This window comes from Mus caroli, unplaced genomic scaffold (assembly GCF_978045245.1).
Source record: "Mus caroli unplaced genomic scaffold, Mus_caroli_1 scaffold_18, whole genome shotgun sequence".
In the NCBI taxonomy this organism is placed as follows: Eukaryota; Metazoa; Chordata; class Mammalia; order Rodentia; family Muridae; genus Mus; species Mus caroli.
Window position 1 is genome coordinate 64,004,322 of NW_028227273.1, and position 17,467 is coordinate 64,021,788.

The 17,467-nt window shown below is 49.6% G+C and overlaps 1 protein-coding gene across 1 annotated transcript in view; it reads left to right on the forward strand.

The window, feature by feature from the left end:
- Positions 1–17,467, forward strand: part of Mdga1 (MAM domain containing glycosylphosphatidylinositol anchor 1) — a 56,610-nt gene that overhangs the window by 15,936 nt on the left and 23,207 nt on the right. The window contains exon 2 of the mRNA XM_021149662.3: positions 13,492–13,631. Within this exon, the coding sequence (XP_021005321.1) occupies positions 13,492–13,631 (140 nt within the window). The remainder of the gene's footprint in view (positions 1–13,491; positions 13,632–17,467) is intronic.

Sequence of the window (17,467 nt, forward strand, 5' to 3'; positions counted from 1 at the left end):
AGTCCTCAGCCCCAGGAGCAAGCCCTCCACCCATCCATCGCCCACCTGGTTCTTTACAGCTGGCTTGTGGGCATTGTGAGCATTATAATCAGATCCTACGGTTTGTGCCATTCACAGCCCCAAAACAGGGAAGAGAAACCTTTCAGTAATGGGAGGAAAAAAAAAAAAAAAACAACTAATAGGAGCGTGCTGGAAGAGGAAGGCAGGCATTCTATTTCCTGGTTTATAAATATACTGGATGCTAAAGAGAATAGATTCCCAGACATCATGGGTTTTGTTTTTAAACTGGCTCTTGGAAGAAAATGGCATGTCCTTTTAGAGATTTAACATGTCCCCTCTTCAGGAATGTTTGCTTTGAAGGGACCTGGAGAGAGAACAGAAAATGGCTGGGCATGGATGGGCTCTTTCTTCTTCTTCTTCTTCTTCTTCTTCTTCTTCTTCTTCTTCTTCTTCTTCTTCTTCTTCTTCTTCTAAGATTTATTCATTTTATGTATGTGAGTACCCTGTAGCTGTCTTCAGACACACCAGAAGGGGCATTGAATCTCATTACAGATGGTTGTGAGCCACCATGTGGTTGCTGGAAATTGAACTCAGGACCTCTGGAAGAGCAGTCTGTGCTCTTAACTGCTGAGCCATCTCTCCAGCCTGGGTTTTATTTCTTTTAAAAATAGTGTGTGTGTGTGTGTGTGTGTGTGTGTGTGTGTGTGTATGTGTGTTTGTGTGCATGCATGTGAGTGCAGTTGTCCACAGGGGCCAGAAGGGGGTGTCAAATCCCCTGGAACTGGAGTTCCAGGCAATTGTGAGCTACCTGATGTGGGTGCTGGGAATTAAACTTGGGGTCCTCTGCAAGATCATCAAGTGTGCTTAGCTGCTGAGCTATTTCTCCAGCCCCCCAGTGAGTTTTATTAAATAACTCACAAAGTAGGGGGACAGAGGGTGGCTGTAAGTGAGGTGCCCCGGGAAGGTCTCTTGAAAGAAACTGCTTGAGAGAGCGTTGGAGAGTTGGAAATACTTAACCAAGCAGGGCAATGGCACCTCGGCGGTTATGAGGTAAGAGTGGGCTTGACCTGCCTTAAGGAAGTGGGGAGAAGGGCAGTAGAATGTGAGGTGACAGGTGACAGAAAGGCAGGATGGTGGCTGATCCTCACTGTCTGCTGTCATTGAATCATCTGGGAGACACATCTCTGGGAGTGTCAATAAAGCTATTTCCAGAAAGGTTTGATTGGGATAGGAAGACCCAACCTGAAGACAGGCAGCTCTAACCGCATGGGCTGGATGAAGGAGGAGGAGAAAGTGTGCACTGTTCTGTGTTCTGACTGTGGGTTCAGCGTGACCTCATGATCCCACTGCCACAAGGACCTGGAGCCCGAATAACCCCACCACCAATCCCTGTAACATGTCAGGTGATTGGCCCTTCCTCTTGTAACGTGTCAGGTGGTTGGTCACAGTTGGGAGGAAAGAAACTAACGCAGCGGGTGCTGAACTTACTTTGACTGCTTAGGTTTAAGTGAGTCGGGAACAGGGGTGAATGAAGGAGATGCGGATGCTGTTAAAGGTCGCTGCTGCTTCTGCTGTGTGGTGAGGGAGGCAGGCTAGTGGGTGAGGGAAGAGGCCTCGCAGACCTGTCAGGAGGCCGCTTTAACTGTCCAGGCAGGAGCTGGTGATAGGGGCGTAGAGGAGACAAAGACTGAGCAGGTGAGGGTCACAAGGGGGTGGCATATGGGACACCGGAGAAGGAGAGTTGGGAGCTTCCTGACTGACAGGTACATCAGGACATCAGACAGTGTGTCCCGCTCCTGTGGGAGTGCTGGCTCCAGAGGCCAGTTTCTAGAGAGGTGGCAAGACGTTAGCGTAACCTTGGAGCGAACCTTCCCATGGCCCCAGGTGGCTAGGGTGACATTCTGGCCTACAGGAACACACTGGTGACTCCACATGCAGGCGGTCTTGGGAAGTTCTGGACTGTGGTTCCTCCCTGAAGTTGGCTCAGAGCATCCCAAGGGGGAGAGCTCCACTGGGGACCCAAAGCATCCGGAGGAGAGGGAAAGGGTCCTCCAGTCTTTAATCCTCTCTTCTTTGCCTCTCCTCTTTCTTCTTCCATCCCAGGAGTTGGGGCCTTGCCAGCTCTCGAGCTGCAAGATTGATTTTGCTTTCAGTGTTGTTATTGTTATTATGAACCACTTAAACAACTTCACAGGAAGCAGCCGGCCCCTGTGCCCATCAAACATTAACCATTCATTCGAGTTCGCTGCCCATACCTGTCGATACATTTTTACATAGCTGTAAACAGTCGTCCCTTCTGCTCTTTCTGCTGACTTTATCTCCCGCACACGTCTCACGCTATTGACAGAGCCCTCGGCCCTGCTACTTTAATGGGCAGGTAGCACCCTCTGCATTGATGGGCCAGGCTTGGGTCACCGTTTCTACGCAGCTAGCTCCCGAGCAGGTACCAATTTGCTTTTCTCTTCAATAACACCACCATGAATATCCTCATGCGAGTGATTTTTCCATTTGAAATAATTTCTTCAGAGGTCTCCTCGCCAAACGTCTAGCTTCCGGCACTGAGACAGTTGGATAGGTGCACGCACAGCCGGGCTACACGACTCTGATCGTCTTTGCGTGTTTGTCTGACCCGGTACGCTCTTGTGCTTTTTAATTTCTTACTTTTCATATCCTGGGGCCACGTTTGGACCTCTCAGCACCTAACGATCATAACAAGACTAGATCTGCACCGGGCTTTACAGTTTACACAGCACTTTGTTAGATGTCTCTTTTAGCCAGATGCCGTGAGCCTCATGTTATTTTTGTGGGGGGTTAGCTGAGTGAAAAGCTGGCACAGAGCCTCCCCCTAACCCCGAGTTCCAGAACATTCAGTAGAAAGGATTCCCACCCAACCATCGCTGTCCCATTTTGTCTAAGGGCTCAAGGTCCCAGGTACCTTCCAAAATTCCAACAAGCCCTGTGCTCTGGGGTTGGGTGACTTCCTGAGCTTTGGGGTCAGGAGTCTTCAGGGCTCCCTGACTTCAGCACAGCCCTGTTTTGCTTGCTTCTTGTCAGGGCCCGAACCAGGCTCTGTCTTCTAAGATAGGAATTTGGATTTGGTACAACAGGAGATGCCTGATCCCCAGGACCTGTGTCCAAGGCTTAAAGGGATAGCAGCCACTCAGGCAGCTAAGAGGGTCCACACTGGAATAGACAGGCTGTAGTGTGAGTCTGGTTCATTCTGCCCCCTCCTATCTGTCCTTCTAAAGTGTCGGTCAGATGTCCTATGCTGTGCCCAGGATATCCCATCCTAAAATGTTTAACACTCACTGTTTACATCCTGCCCATTTTATAGTCAGAAAACTGAGGCTCCAAATTAGACTATTATGGTTTGCTTCAAGTCACACAGCAATCATTGTCACAGTTGGGACAGGAAGCCACATTCAGGCCTGTGTCTCTTCCCAGCCTGTATCTCCACTGGGAAGATCTGTATAGTTATAAGGAATGGGAACTGGGTTATAATCAGATTCTAAGGTCCTGGCTGAGACCAGGGCTGAGAGAAACATGAAAATGGCAGAGTATGTTGGAGCTAGGTAATGGGGAACCAGTCAGGATGTTGAATGAATAAACCAGTGAGCTTGGCCCCAAATCCCTGAGCCAGGCTACTAGGTAGCAGCCTCAGTCCCCCCAACATCAACGGGTGCTCTTTCACTGGTGACCAGGCTCAGCTTCCCTTGCTGCTATGGTTTTAGTATCCTGCTAAAATAGCGCCCCATTCAGTTCTACTGACTCCTCTTGTGGAACTTCGAGACTGGCTCTCAGAGGGCCCTGGGCTCTGTTGCCAACTGGAAATAGAGCAGAAATGAGTGCCTACCAGGCACCAATCCCTGCGCTTAGTGCCCAGCATTCCATCCTCAAGGGGATGTTGTTCCTGGTGGAGTGTGAGGAACAATGTTGCCCATCTTGCAGTTAAAGAAACTGAGGCTCGGAGGTTTATTAACTTGCCCAGGGTCATGTGGCTGTGAAGTCCAAAAGTTCTGCCTTTGTTCCTCAGACCCACCTTAGGCAGCCCAGGACTCACAGCCTTAATCTAGCAGGCTTCTGCCTGAGGTTGGGGCCTTCCTGCTTTCTCTTCTCTGAGTTGCTGCCCTGTGTTGTCTACCGCTGCACTTTGTCCTTGAGCTTGGACTGGTGTCCCTGCATGCATAGGAACCTAAAGGTTCTCATTCAGAAGTCTTCCCTGGTGGCCGAAGGAGTTGTCCCAGAGCCTGGATGGCTGCTGACTGGCAGTTGACAAATGGCCCACCTCCTGCTTTCCAGCTTCACCTGGCCCACCTCCTGCTGGTTTGCATGTGTTCCAGTGAGGCGCAGAAAGTGCAGAACATTTCCAGGGACTGTGGTACAGACAAGCTGTCCACTGCTTTCAGAGAGATGGTTGGTAAGCTGACCTGCCTCTTCCAGGAGCTTCTAGCTCTGCCAACGGGCAGTGTATGAGCATCTGTCGATATAAAACCAGCTTGTTTGGGAGATCAGTGGTGGTGATGGCGGGCCGCTCATCCTTAGGTGTGGACCCATGCCTTGATCAGAGGTGAGGGGGAGCTTGGTTGGACACGTGATTGGCCCACTGATTTGGCAAGGCCAGCTGGTCCGCAAGTCCCCAGGGGCCTGCTTGTCTCTCCCCACTCCTCAGCACTCACTACCAGCACCATGCTCTATGTCTTAGGGTTTCTATTCCTGCACAAACATCATGACCAAGAAGCAAGCTGGAGAGGAAAGGGTTTATTCAGCTTATACTTCCACATTGCTGTTTATCACCAAAGGAAGTCAGGACAGAAACTCACACAGGGCAGGAACCTGGAGGCAGGAACTGATGCAGAGGCCATAGAGGGATGCTGTTTACTGGATTGCCCCCCCTGGCTTGCTCAGCCTGCTTTCTTACAGAAACCAGGACCACCAGCCTAGGGATGGCACCACTCACAATGGGCTGGGCCCTCCCTCCTTGGTCACTAATTGAGAAAAGCCTTACAGCTGGATCTCACGGAGGCCTTTCCTCAAGGGAGGCTCCTTTCTCTGTGATAACTCCAGCTTGTGTCAAGTTGACACACAAGACCAGCCAGTGCACTCTGGCTTTTGATGTGACTACCAGGGGTCACTGTGCTTTGCAAGGCAAGGGCTTCACTGGCTCACTGAGCTATTCCTTCTGTCCAGTGGACGTGGCTTTGATAAACACAGTAGACCTTGAGGTGGGGAGCATATTTTTACCGTGGTCTGAGCTGAAGAGCCCCAAGGCTCCTAACCCAGGAGGCGTTCTCTCTATGAGGTTCCAAGGATTCAGGTAGTTAGTTCATCATGGAGGCTCAAGAAATGTTACAGAACCAATTGACCCATAAGTGGAAAAGTCAAAGGTGATTGGGCCATAGGAAGGCTTGGGAGCACAGGAAGGAGGGGAAAGATGAAGATCAATGAATGTGACCATGGGGTGCTTGGCTTGGGAGACAATGACTAGGGGTTGGTGGGGCCAAAAGTCTGTAGGAATGTCTGTCTCTGCAGAGGGCTCGCCCAGGGTGAGGCTAGAGGAGATAGGCAGAGATGGGATTGCTTCAAACCAGTCTTCCCAGCATGGACCTAGAGGTACCTCTAGCCTCAGCAGGCTCTCAGGAAGTGTCCTGGGTCACCCATGGCTGGCAGTCAGAGAAGCCAGGCTTCTGGCAGCTGTGTAATAGCTGGGTCACATGAAGGTTAGACCAAACCCATTTCTGAGAGCATGAAGGACAAGGCTCACTTCCCTGAGAGGCCCACAGGCCACAGGAAGGGCGTCACAGGATCACTGCGGCAACCCTGCTGTTGCCTGCCCCAGGAAGCTGTCTCCCACGTCCGACACCATTCTCTGAGCAGCTAATTAAGGGAGAAAGGCTTGTTAATATTTCAGCACTGTTAACTCCACTAAGTTACTGAGTGTCCATTTACATTAGGTGCATAAAAGGATCAATAAACATGTTCCTTCCCAGAGATGGAAGGGCAAGAGGGGTCTCAGTGAGGGAGAGTGATGAAGGATCCTGCCCATGTGACCTGACCAGAGCCAGTGTCCTGGGTATCCTGAGCCAAGTCCTTAGCACTGCGCTGGATCCCCAGTGAATAAAACCCAGGAAGTGCCATGGCTTCCAGACCACCTTATAATCTTGCTGAGTGAGCCTCATCCTTCTTACCTGAAAAATGGGAACATCAATAGGCTCATTAAGGCAACAAACAGGTCTGGAGAGATGGCTCAGCAGTTAAGAGCACTGGCTGCTCTTCCAGAGATCCTGGGTTCAAATCCCAGCAACCACATGGTGGCTCACAACCATCTGTAATGGGATCCCATGTCCTCTTCTGGTATGTCTGAGGACAGCTACAGTGTACTCATACATAAAATATTTTTTTTTAAAAAAAGGCAACACATAAGGCCCCTTCCGAGATGACACCCTCTGTAGAACACTGCAGAATGAATGTGCTTCCTGAGTATGCTATTGTGGTGAGGGTGCTGTTGTGGGATGACCTGAGGTCTGACTCACGTCCCAAGCTCACCCAAGTCTCTCACTGACTGACTTTAGTCACAGCACGGAACTAAGTGGTGGGAATTCCACAGGACAGTGAACAGAGTTGCAAGGCGGCTTGGAGAATGCTAGGGTCTGAGTCCCGGCCACTGTGGTCTCAGTGAGTGACCCGGTCAAGGTGTTTTTCTTCCCTGTGCCTCAGTTTCCCTTTTTGCAAAGGAGGCTAAACATTGACTTGCTCCCCCCCCCCCAACACACACACCCTTTTTTTTTTTTTTTTTTTTTGTCTTGGAACAGAGATAAAGAGCTGAAATCTATGCAGGGCACGGCAGGACCACGCTTCTACTGAGCATGTGCAGAGCGGGTGGTAGGGTCTTTATACCACCTCGTAGAGAGGCGGAGTGCCCAGGAGCTCACGTCTTTCTTAGTGGAGGCTGATGGTTTAGGTAGCTTGCTCGCTATGTGCCAGATATCACTTTATTTTATTTATTCAACAAGTGCATGCCTATTTATGCACACGTGTAAGCATGAAACATATGCCCACGTATTTGTTCCTGTGCGCATGCTTGTGGAAGCCAGAGGAGAGTGTTAGGTGTCCCGTTGTTACTTTCTGCCTTATTGACTGAAAAAATGGTCTCTGAGCTAGCAAGACCCGGCAATCATCTTTTCCTGTCCCCTTCCCCAACCCCCAATAGTGAGAGCAAGCCCTAGGTTTTTACATGGGTGCTGGGGAATTGAACTCAGGCCCCAAAGGAGCACCCCCTATCTTCAAAGGAGCTCAAGAGCGCCCCCTACCTTCAGTCCCTGCATAACCCACGGGATGAATTTCTAGCGTATTCACAAGACATATCCCTTCCAGTTAGATATCTGCAAGAGGACCATAGTAGGTGGTTTCTGTCCCTCTTCTTGCCCCTGTTTCATACTCTTGGGGGGCTGTCACTCAAGAGGAGCTTGCGTTATTTGGGCCAGTGTTTTAAGTATGTGCATACATACATTGCTTGGAACATTCGCGGTGGTTTTGAGGGGCAGCCAAGAGACCAAGGCTCAGAAAGGTTAAGAAACTTGAGCTGTGTCACCCAGCAGGGGGTAGCAGACCTGGCCGCCAGTTCTAGACTTCAGAAGTCTGCTCCTTTCTCTAGTCTGTCACTCCCGTTCTTTGTCACATCCCCCTACATTCCCCGAAGCCACCTTGGTCCTCTTTGCTTCCCTGCTTGATCATGCCCTTTGAGAGTGAGCCCTGCTTACGTTTAGAGCCGGTCTCTTCAGCACCCAGCAGGCGCCAACCCTGAACGTTTGTTCTTGGGCAGATGGAGGAAAAGATTATGACAGGCCCTGACTACTGGCCTTTTGAAGCGGACACCGCTGCTCCTGGAGGCTTCCCAGGATGTGTGGAGCCTGGGGGGCAGAGAGCATAGTCTGTGGTCACGAGTCACACAGCAACATGTCAGCGAGAGGGGGCACCAGGGATGTTACACCAGGAGGAAAATGTAAAGCTGGAACCATTTTTTCCCCCAAGACAGGATTTCTCTATGTAGCCCTGGCTGTCCTGGAATTCACTCTGTAGACCAGGCTGGCCTTGATATCAGAGATCTACCTGTCTCTGCCTCTTGAGTGCTGGAATTAAGGTTTTGTGCCAGGCTGGCGAGATGGCTCAGCAGGTAAGAGCACAGACCGTTCTTCCATAGGTCCTGAGTTCAAATCCCAGCAACCACATGGTGTCTCATAACCACCTGTAATGAGATCTGACGCCCTCTACTGGTGTGTCTGAAGACAGATACAGTGTACTTATGTATAATAATAAATCTTTGGGCCTGAGTGAGTACGGTTGACCAGAGCGAGCAGAGGTCCTAAAAATCAGTTCCCAACAACCACAGGAAGGCTCACAACCATCTGTACAGCTACAGTGAACTCATATACATAAAATAAATAAATCTTTAAAGTTGTGTGCCACCACTGCTCCTTCCAGATCAGCTATTAACATGTGGGTTTTCCTGAGGAGGCGGGAATGAATCTCTGTTTACCCACAAGGCACTTAGTGAAACTGAGTTTATAGCTGTTACTTACAGGAGACTGGGCAGCTTAGAGGCGGTTACATCCATTGAGATCCCCGCACAACTTGCACCACCTCCACCTCCACCAGAGTCTTCTCTCCGGCAACTCTTCCTGCCTGAGTAACCTGGGGCCTTGTGAACCCCAAAGCCCTCTGAATTGCCTGATGATCTGCTGGAGTCTCTCTCCTCCCTCAGGGAGGGATTGTTTCTGTTCCCAGGAAATGGCTACACAACCGTTCTTCATGCAGAGGTTGCAGATAGTTCTAGGTTCTCTAATTACAATGATTAATGCCAGACAGGTGAATAGATGGTTTTCTATCGTTTCTTATTTTAAAGATTTATTTATCTTATGTATGTGAGTACACTGTTGCTCTTTCAGACACACCAGAAGAGGGCATCGGATCCCATTACAGATGGTTGTGAGCCATCATGTGGTTGCTGGGAATTGAACTCAGGACCTCTGGAAGAGCAGTCAGTGCTCTTAACCCTTAAGCCAGCTCTCCAGCCCATTTTTATTGTTTCTTACGTTGAAGTAGAACTTAGTGTGTTAGTCACTGTGACACAATACCTGAGACATTCAACTTATGAGTTGAGAAAGGTTTGTTCTGGCTCATGGTTATTACAAATGCATACCACCACGAGCAGCTTTTTTTTTCTAAAACAAACAAACAAACAAACAACCCCATGAGTTATGGGGATTCAACTCAAATCCAAACCCTCATGAGTACAAGACAGGCACTTAAATGACTGATGTGTGTACTCAACCATACCCAGCTCTGCTTTGAGACAGGATCTCGAATAGCCCAGGCTAGCCTCAAACGCTACGTACCCAAGAATGACCTTGAAGTGCTTCAATCTCCTGCTTCTGCCTCCTAAGTGCTGGGGTTCATGCCTTGTTTTATATAGTGCCTGGGAACAAATTCAGGGTTACACAAATGATAAGCAGGTCCACATAAATCAAGCCACAGCCTGAGCTCCTTTATCAAAGGCCTTCCATTAAGTTAGTATCCTTATGATCCAGTCACCTCTTGCCATAGCCGGGGACCAAGCTTCCAACACTTAAGTCTGTCTGAGAGAAGCACGTCATATCCGAACCTGAACAGACAGGGTGAACGTCCAAACAGATACCTTGCCACCACGGAACCGGCATTCAGACCCAGCTAGCTTGTATCCCACCTTCCCCGGGACATTCTGGTATTCCCTTCCCAGTGAATAATACCTTGTCTACCCAAGGCCAAACCTCTGTCGCTACAAGGTTAACTTTCGCAGTTCTGAATTTTGAACAAATGAAATCATGCGTTATAGACACATCTGTGCCTGGGTTCTGTCAAGTCATGCTTGGGAGGATTGGCAGGGATGGCCTGGCCATTGCTCCTTTCTTTCACGTTGGCTGAAGATGCGTTATGTAAAGACACCAGCATGAGCTGAGGAGATGGCTTAGGGGTGGGGATGGGGTAAAACCCAAGCCATGCATGGCTGAGGGCTCCAGTTAAATCCAGTTGGATCCTTAGAACATTTTGGATACAATAGTGGGAGAGCATCATCCCAAGGTGCCCTTACTGGGAGAGGGGAGCAAAGACAGGAGAATTGCCACAAGTTCCACGTCCAGCAAGCCTGCAGTATGTAGCTGATAGACACTGCCTGCTGTTCTGTTTGTTTGTTTGTTTTTTAAAGATTTATTTATTTGATGTATGTGAGTACACTGTTGCTGTCTTCAGACACACCAGAAGAGGGAATGGGATCCCATTACAGATGGTTGTGAGCCACCATGTGGTTCCTGGGATTTGAACTCAGGACCTCTGGAAGAGCAGTCATTGCTCTTAACCACTGAGCCATCTCTCCAGCCCCCCTTCTTTTTTGTTTTTGTTTTCAGACAGGGTCTCTTTGTATAGCCCTTGGCTGGCATAGAACTTACTATGTAGAGCAGGCTGGCCTCGAACTCACAAGGCTCTGCCTGCCTCTGCCTCCCCACTGCTCTATACAAGCACACACCATCACACTGGGTCCCCCTTTACCACTCTTGACAGCCTCACGACTTGATTATGAGGGTTTTTTTTTTTTTAGTTATAAGAAGAAAAGTCACTTAGATGATTCTGTTTTAAAGAAATGGTTTATTTGTAATTATGGGTGTGTGTGGTGTGTGGGGGGGCAAGTATATGCATGTGGATTCTGGGAACTGGACTCAGGTCCTCTGAAAGAGTCGTGCATGCTTTTAACCACGAAATATCTCCAGCCCCTTGGGAGGTGCTTGGACGTGTTGTGTGATTGCCTTGAGAGCTCATTCTTGTTGCATCCATCCCCAAGAGAGCTACGGGACCGTGGGCCACACGGCTGTTTAGCATTCATAAGTGTGGCCCAGATCCCTTGCAGTGTACTCTACCATATGAGACTCAGGATCTTCGTAATAGCTAATGTTGGCCGAGGGAGGTGGGCCATCCTAATGATGTCATCGGTGATGGCTGCTCCCTGCCCGCCTTCAGTGAGGAAGCTACAGGCTCTGCTTGTGACTGCTGGCCAGGGCCCCACACCTGGCCCAGGCTGGCTGTGCCCTAAGCATGTGCAGCTTTGTAAGTCTTTTCCATCGTTCCTTATCAGCCACCAAAACCCCTGTCATTACAACACCGCCTTGCTGTGGGCAAGCCACAGCGTCCAAGATTATAGCTTATCTTCCATTGAAGCCTGTTCAACCGATGTCTTCCTTGTCAAGAGGCACCCCGGGCTTCCTGCAGACATCCATGCAGCCTCCTGGTCTTATCAGCAACCAGCATGCATGACATCTCTTGGTAGCTTGTTGCTTGATGAGGTTTCCTGGGGACCCGGGCCAAAGATATCTATCTCTTATGTGTACAGTTGACGGTTGCACATTTTTATGGCATGGTGACAGCGACAGGCTCGTTCCCTGGAGGACAGTGTGTGTTTTACACAGGCACCGCACACACGCTGATTACAAAATCAATAGCAAGTTGAAAAGACCTCTGAGATCATCCATCCATTTTCCTCCTCTAGGTGGGGAAACAGGCTCAGAGAGGTGACTCCAATTGCCCAAAGACACACAGCTTATCTTTTAAATGTTGATCCTTGCTACAGAGACATCAGCCTGGGTTGGATGAGATCCTCTTTCAAGTTCTTGACCTGCTGACTGATGGCCTCTGGGAATAGTGCTCTGGTTAGATCTGTCCCATCGTGTTGATGGCAGGCACATCTTTTGAACCCGTGGCAATCCTGTTTTTCATTCATCATGTTCATACTCACCACCATGTAAGTTCTAGGAGCTGGCTGCATCTCCATTTCAGAGACAGGTAAACTAAGGCCCAGACATCACCACCGTTCTTCTTGGATGACACTCAATGTGGGATTCACCTCTGGCCACTAGAATGGGTCTTCTTTGTGCTTTGAAGTCTGAGGCAAATGCAGCTCTTCCACAGAGCCTCCCAGGAGCCCCCGCAGCAGCTAATGCTTTCTGCTCCCAAGAATCCTTGTGAAATCACTCCTTCTCAACATGGGGTCTGGTGTAGGGACCAAGATGAGGCCTATGTACCACCATCCTGTACATTCTGATGTGTGGACACTCTGGATCCACACGCATGCGTGCACACACCTTCACATATGTACTCAAACACAGACACATCACACACACACACACATGCAAATTAAATTGAAAAAGCAGAGGCTGAGAGGGTAGAAGTGAGTATAGGTATGTGATCTGCTCATTTGATAGGTATGTGGCCTCAAGAGAAATTGAGGTAGGCAGCCAAGCAAAAATGGGGTTTGGGAAGTTTAGGCTTAGCCTGTCCCTAGGGGGAGCCCAAGAGCCAGAACAACTATGGCCAGTCCTCCCTCTATGTGTGTGTGTGTGTGTGTGTGTGTGTGTGTGTGTGTGTGATAGGAAATGGGTTACCTGAGCACTGTGAGCCATTAGTAACAAAGGAGGATGGGCACAGTTGCCATATTGCGGAGCTGGGTGTAGCACCAGGAACACCCAAGACTTGGAGCTACCAAGACAGAGAAGTCAAACTAACAGAGCAACAGGCTACTACCCAGCATTCAGTGTTATTGTGTAATTGTGGCCCAAGTCATGTCTGGCCACTGTCCTCAATAAGCCAATTAAAAAATGATGTAGGGCCAGGCGTGGTGGCACACACCTTTAATCCCAGCACTTGGGAGACAGAGGCAGATAGATTTCTGAGTTCAAGGCCAGCCTGGTCTACAAAGTGAGTTTCAGGACAGCCATGGCTATACAGAGAAACCCTGTCTCAAAAACAAAAACAAAACGACGTAGGATGCAGAAAAGGGTTTACTCAATGTAGCCACATTGGGAAGAGGGACAGAGACTCAGTGAAACCCCAAGGCCATCTTTGGGGGTCCTGAATTGAGATCAAAGTCTAAACAGAGACCAAGGATGCACACACTAAGCAGTCCCTATCAAGGTGTGGTCCTGTCTACTGTTGACCAATCATTGCCTGGGCATGGGTCTCTTCCTGTAAGGTGGTTTGATACATTGTAGGAACGGTGTGAAATATCTTCCCAGGAGACAAGTTCCTCTTCTTGTTGGTCCCTTTCCTCCTCCTGCAGGATTCCTGGGGGGAGATTTCCATTCTTTAGGGTTCTTTGTTTTAATAGTCTGATCGTTTAGATTTAAGACACAGCGTCTTTTTAGAATCTCCTCCCTTCGGCTACGTCTATCACAGCAAAGTAGGTGGGACACCCTTGTCCTCGCCCCTTGTCCCTCACTGAAGAACACATATGGTACACAGAGAACACATAGTCCCCAAATTCAGAGGTCTCCTGATTCTGGCCTGGGACTCAGAAAGAGTCAGTCCAGGCCCAATGCTGGTGAAGTCTGGGAAGTCGGACTGGACTCTCCCCAGACACATTCAGAGCTCCTGAAATCACTTAGTCCTCCATCTCCTCCTCTGTCCTCTCTGAAGCTCCAGCCCAGGCCCAGATTGTGCATGCGGGGCAGGCCTGTGTGGTGAAGGAGGATAACATCAGCGAGCGGGTCTACACCATCCGGGAGAGCGACACCTTGGTGCTGCAGTGCCTGGTCACGGGACACCCTCGGCCCCAGGTAAGATAGGCCCTGGCCTTGTTAGGCTCCTATTCTGACCACACTGCACACTGCTGCACTCTGCCTGGGATCAGAGTTTGAGAGGAAGTAGGAGCTGGAGACTACACTCCACAGAGCAAGCAATGTAACAGGACAGGAAAGACTGGGACCAGATGACTAGCCTGGAAATTAACTCTTCAGGGAAGTGTTGGATGCTGCTGTGGGTACCATCACCTGAGAACATTGCTAGCCAAGAGAAAAAAAAAAAAAAAACAGAATACCAGTTGTTCTGTTTCACTCCACCCCTCAACTGTGTGGAACAGATACATCTTTACACACACCCTCAAGAAATGCTAGAGGGCCGGGCGTGGTGGCACATGCCTTTAATCCCAGCACTCAGGAGGCAGAGGCAGGCGGATTTCTGAGTTTGAGGCCAGCCTGGTCTACAAAGTGAGTTCGAGGACAGCCAGAGCTATACAAAGAAACCATGTCTCAAAAAAAAAGAAAGAAAGAAAGAAAGAAAGAAAGAAAGAAAGAAAGAAAAGTAAAGAAAAGAAGAGAAAAGAAAAGAAAAGAAAAGAAAAGAAAGAAAAAAATGCTAGAGGACAGACTGTATGCAAAGGAGGCCCCTTGCCCATTGCGCTCTTTCTCTCTCTCTCTCTCTCTCTCTCTCTCTCTCTCTCTCTCTCTCTCTCTCTCTCTCTTTCTCTCTCTCTCTGACTTCTCCAAAGGCCCCATTTTACAGCTAAGAGAAAGTGAGGCCCTGGGGTGCTGGGCAAACTCCTGAGGTCCCACAGCACTTAGGGAAGCGGAAGCAGAGTTTGAGTTTAGAAGCCGTGCCCTCTGTAGCTTGGCGTGCTGCCCTCCTCTTTGGGTCAGAAGCTACACAGATAATACAGGCGGCACTTGGGTCTTTTGGCAGGCCAGAGCAAACTTTGACGGTTCAAAGACGCAAGGCAATTAGAGGAGGACAGAAGACAAGTGTCTGGAAATGCCAGATGAGTTTTGTCATAGATCAAGTGCTCAGTTCAGGCAGGAGGTGGTAGCTGGCTGGCTATTGCTGATGGAGGAGGCAGGTAGGGGGGAGGGCTGGAGGAACCCACTGCCTGGCGAGCCGCTGTGACCTTTAATACTTGAATAGCGGCAACAGAGGTGGCAATTGGATTCTAGGAAGGACATTGAAATACAGAATCTTTTTCTTCCCCCCTGATAATTTGGGGGAACGGAGACAGCTTTCATAGCTTTGGCTTTGAGATAAGCAGATGCGCCAGGAAGCCCCTGAAGATTCCTTCCACCTAAAGCCTCCCTCCGTGACGGCTCGATCACGCACAAAGGTTTCTCTGGCATTGAAGACTGTGCAGCTGCCATTTCTGTGAATCTGAGTGTCACACGGGATGGCAGGGAGGTGGCTGGTGAGTCTAGTGAGGAGGCTGCCAGGCTATACCCACCATCTGTGCACGAGTCCCGTATGTCCCCACTGGTGGTCATGGCTGGGTGACGAGGCCCCATGTAACCCAAACAGAGCCTCAAATTGCTGCCTAGCTAAGGATAACTTTGAACTTTGACCTTCCTGCTTGGACTTACATACTGCTGACACTCCAGATGCAAGCTTTGTGTAATGCACGCCTGGTTTATGCAGTGCCAGGGATGGATCCCAGGTCTGGTTCATGCTAGGCGTGTTGGGTAAGCACCCTCCGTCTTCCTGTTTCCATCACTGGCTTCATCGTTCGCCCTGTCAAACAAGCTTACATTTTTGGCTCTGCCCCCATTTCCCCCATAGCTGGCTGGCCAGACTCTGGCTTTCTGTGTGGTCTCCTCTCCATAGGCCCACCTAGCTCAGAGCCTCAGCCCTGTCCCTGGTCCTGATACCACTGAGGGAGATGGAATTGATCTCCCAGGCTCTTTGCTTGCCCATTCCCTTCATCCCGTTGGAATGAACACCCTCGAGTCTGCTCTGTTACCTCCTCCCCGTCCCCCTTAGCACCAGCCAGTGGCTCCCCATTGTTTATCAGCTTTGCTTAAGCCCCTGGGGGAGCAACTGCAGACTTTCTGTATCCTGGCCCCACTTGCCCCTACACACTGACTCCCTCGGACTTCAGCCCTACTGCTTTGTGTACTGGCCATAGGGGTCTTTTTCATCATTCCCAGTATGCCCCAATTAATCCCACTTCTGATATTGAGATATCTTCTCCCCAGATGCCTCCTTTCCTGCTTGCTTCCTTATCGTGACAGCGAGCATCTGTCATGTTCCAAACACAGCACTGGGCGTCAAGGATGCAGCTGGGAACCTATCCATCAGGGGAGCAAGGGTGGGACCTACAAATCCAGGCCAAGGTCAAGATGGAGAACTGAGTGGACACAGCTCCCGTCAGTCCAAACAAGAAGCAAGGGTGTGGGCATGCCATGGCCTGAGATACCATGGAAATCTATGCAGAATGGGGGGAAGTCATTATCTCAAGTCCTTTGCTGCCATTCAAGTAACCTAGTGACTTTAGGTCAAATTATTTGTCAGGGAGAAGGAGTGATCTAGAGCAGCAAGCTGGAAAAGGCAGAGGGCTAGGGGTGTGCCCCAGCAGTAGGAGCAGCTGTCTGTTATACGCTCTACGTGATGCACACCTGTTGTCCCAGCACTTTGGAGATGGAGTCAGACGGGTCTTGAGTTCAAAGTAAGGCCAGCCCGGGCCATTAGAGACCCTGTTTGGAAAATAAAAAGGAGGATGTCCACCAGGTAGGTGGTGAATGCTTATGTAGGGGTTGGCGGGGGATGGGGCAGAACGGACAGACAGATGGGAGCCAAGTAGTCCTCAGGGCAGTCACAGACTTTGTGTTCCGAATTTCTGATGCAAAGGTGCTGTTCTCTTTGGGCCCCCAGAGTGTTCTGGTCTCTTTAGATCTAAGGAAAAGTTATGGATAAGAAAGACAATTAGTCCCATAGTTAATTACAAGGACATAGAAGGCCCCTCTGAGAATGAGAAGAGAGTTAAAAGTCACCTTTCCCTGGAGTATGGGAGAGACAGAGAAAAGCAACTGTCCTTTGCTGGACAGGGGAAGAGAACATTTGCTGGGGGTTGGGTGGGACAGTTTTAAAACTGTCAGGTGACAGTCTGTGATAAGACTAGCAGGAGACACTGCTGACAGCCCAGCCATGTGACATCTCAAGTTAGTGGGATTTTAAGTCAACTAATAGCAAATTAATTGAGAGGGTTTAAGGATTCCCCCCCCCCTCGCCTGGGTGACAACAGCAGTGATCATAAGCTGAGGAGTCTGAGGCTGTGCACAGCTCAGCAGGAGGTAGAGCCGGCTACATACACAAAGCAGTAAGGCTGAAGTCCGAGAGAGGCAGTTGTTCCCATTGCTGTGGGGACAAAATGCCAGAGAAGGTTGACTTTTGCCTCAGCATTTCAAAACTCTCCCAAAGCATGCCCCTATTGTGACAAACTCCTTCAAACTAGTTCCCACTTTTCCGGTTTTCACAATCTCCATGCCAGCACATCTGAACCCATCAGTGGTCCATCTCCTCAAAGCGTGTCGGCTAGCCACAAAGCCTCGAACACAGGAACCTTTCGGGGATACCGCGCATCCAAACCGCAGCGGGGCTACAGGTTAGGTCAGGACTAAGCTGAAGTAGGTGCCCAAGAGCTTCTGCCTGCAAAGCAGCCTGGCAGAAACCTGTCCCTAGGGTCACAGCAGGGTACCAACACCTAGGAGAAAGCAGGACCTTGCCCTAGGTCTTGATCAGTTTGGTGCAGGGAAAAAGCAAACAGAAATCATAGAAATAAAAGCAATACAGTCTTTTTTTTTTTAAAGATGATTTTAATACCTCAGAGACAGCCAAAGAGAAAATTAGTGAATTGGGT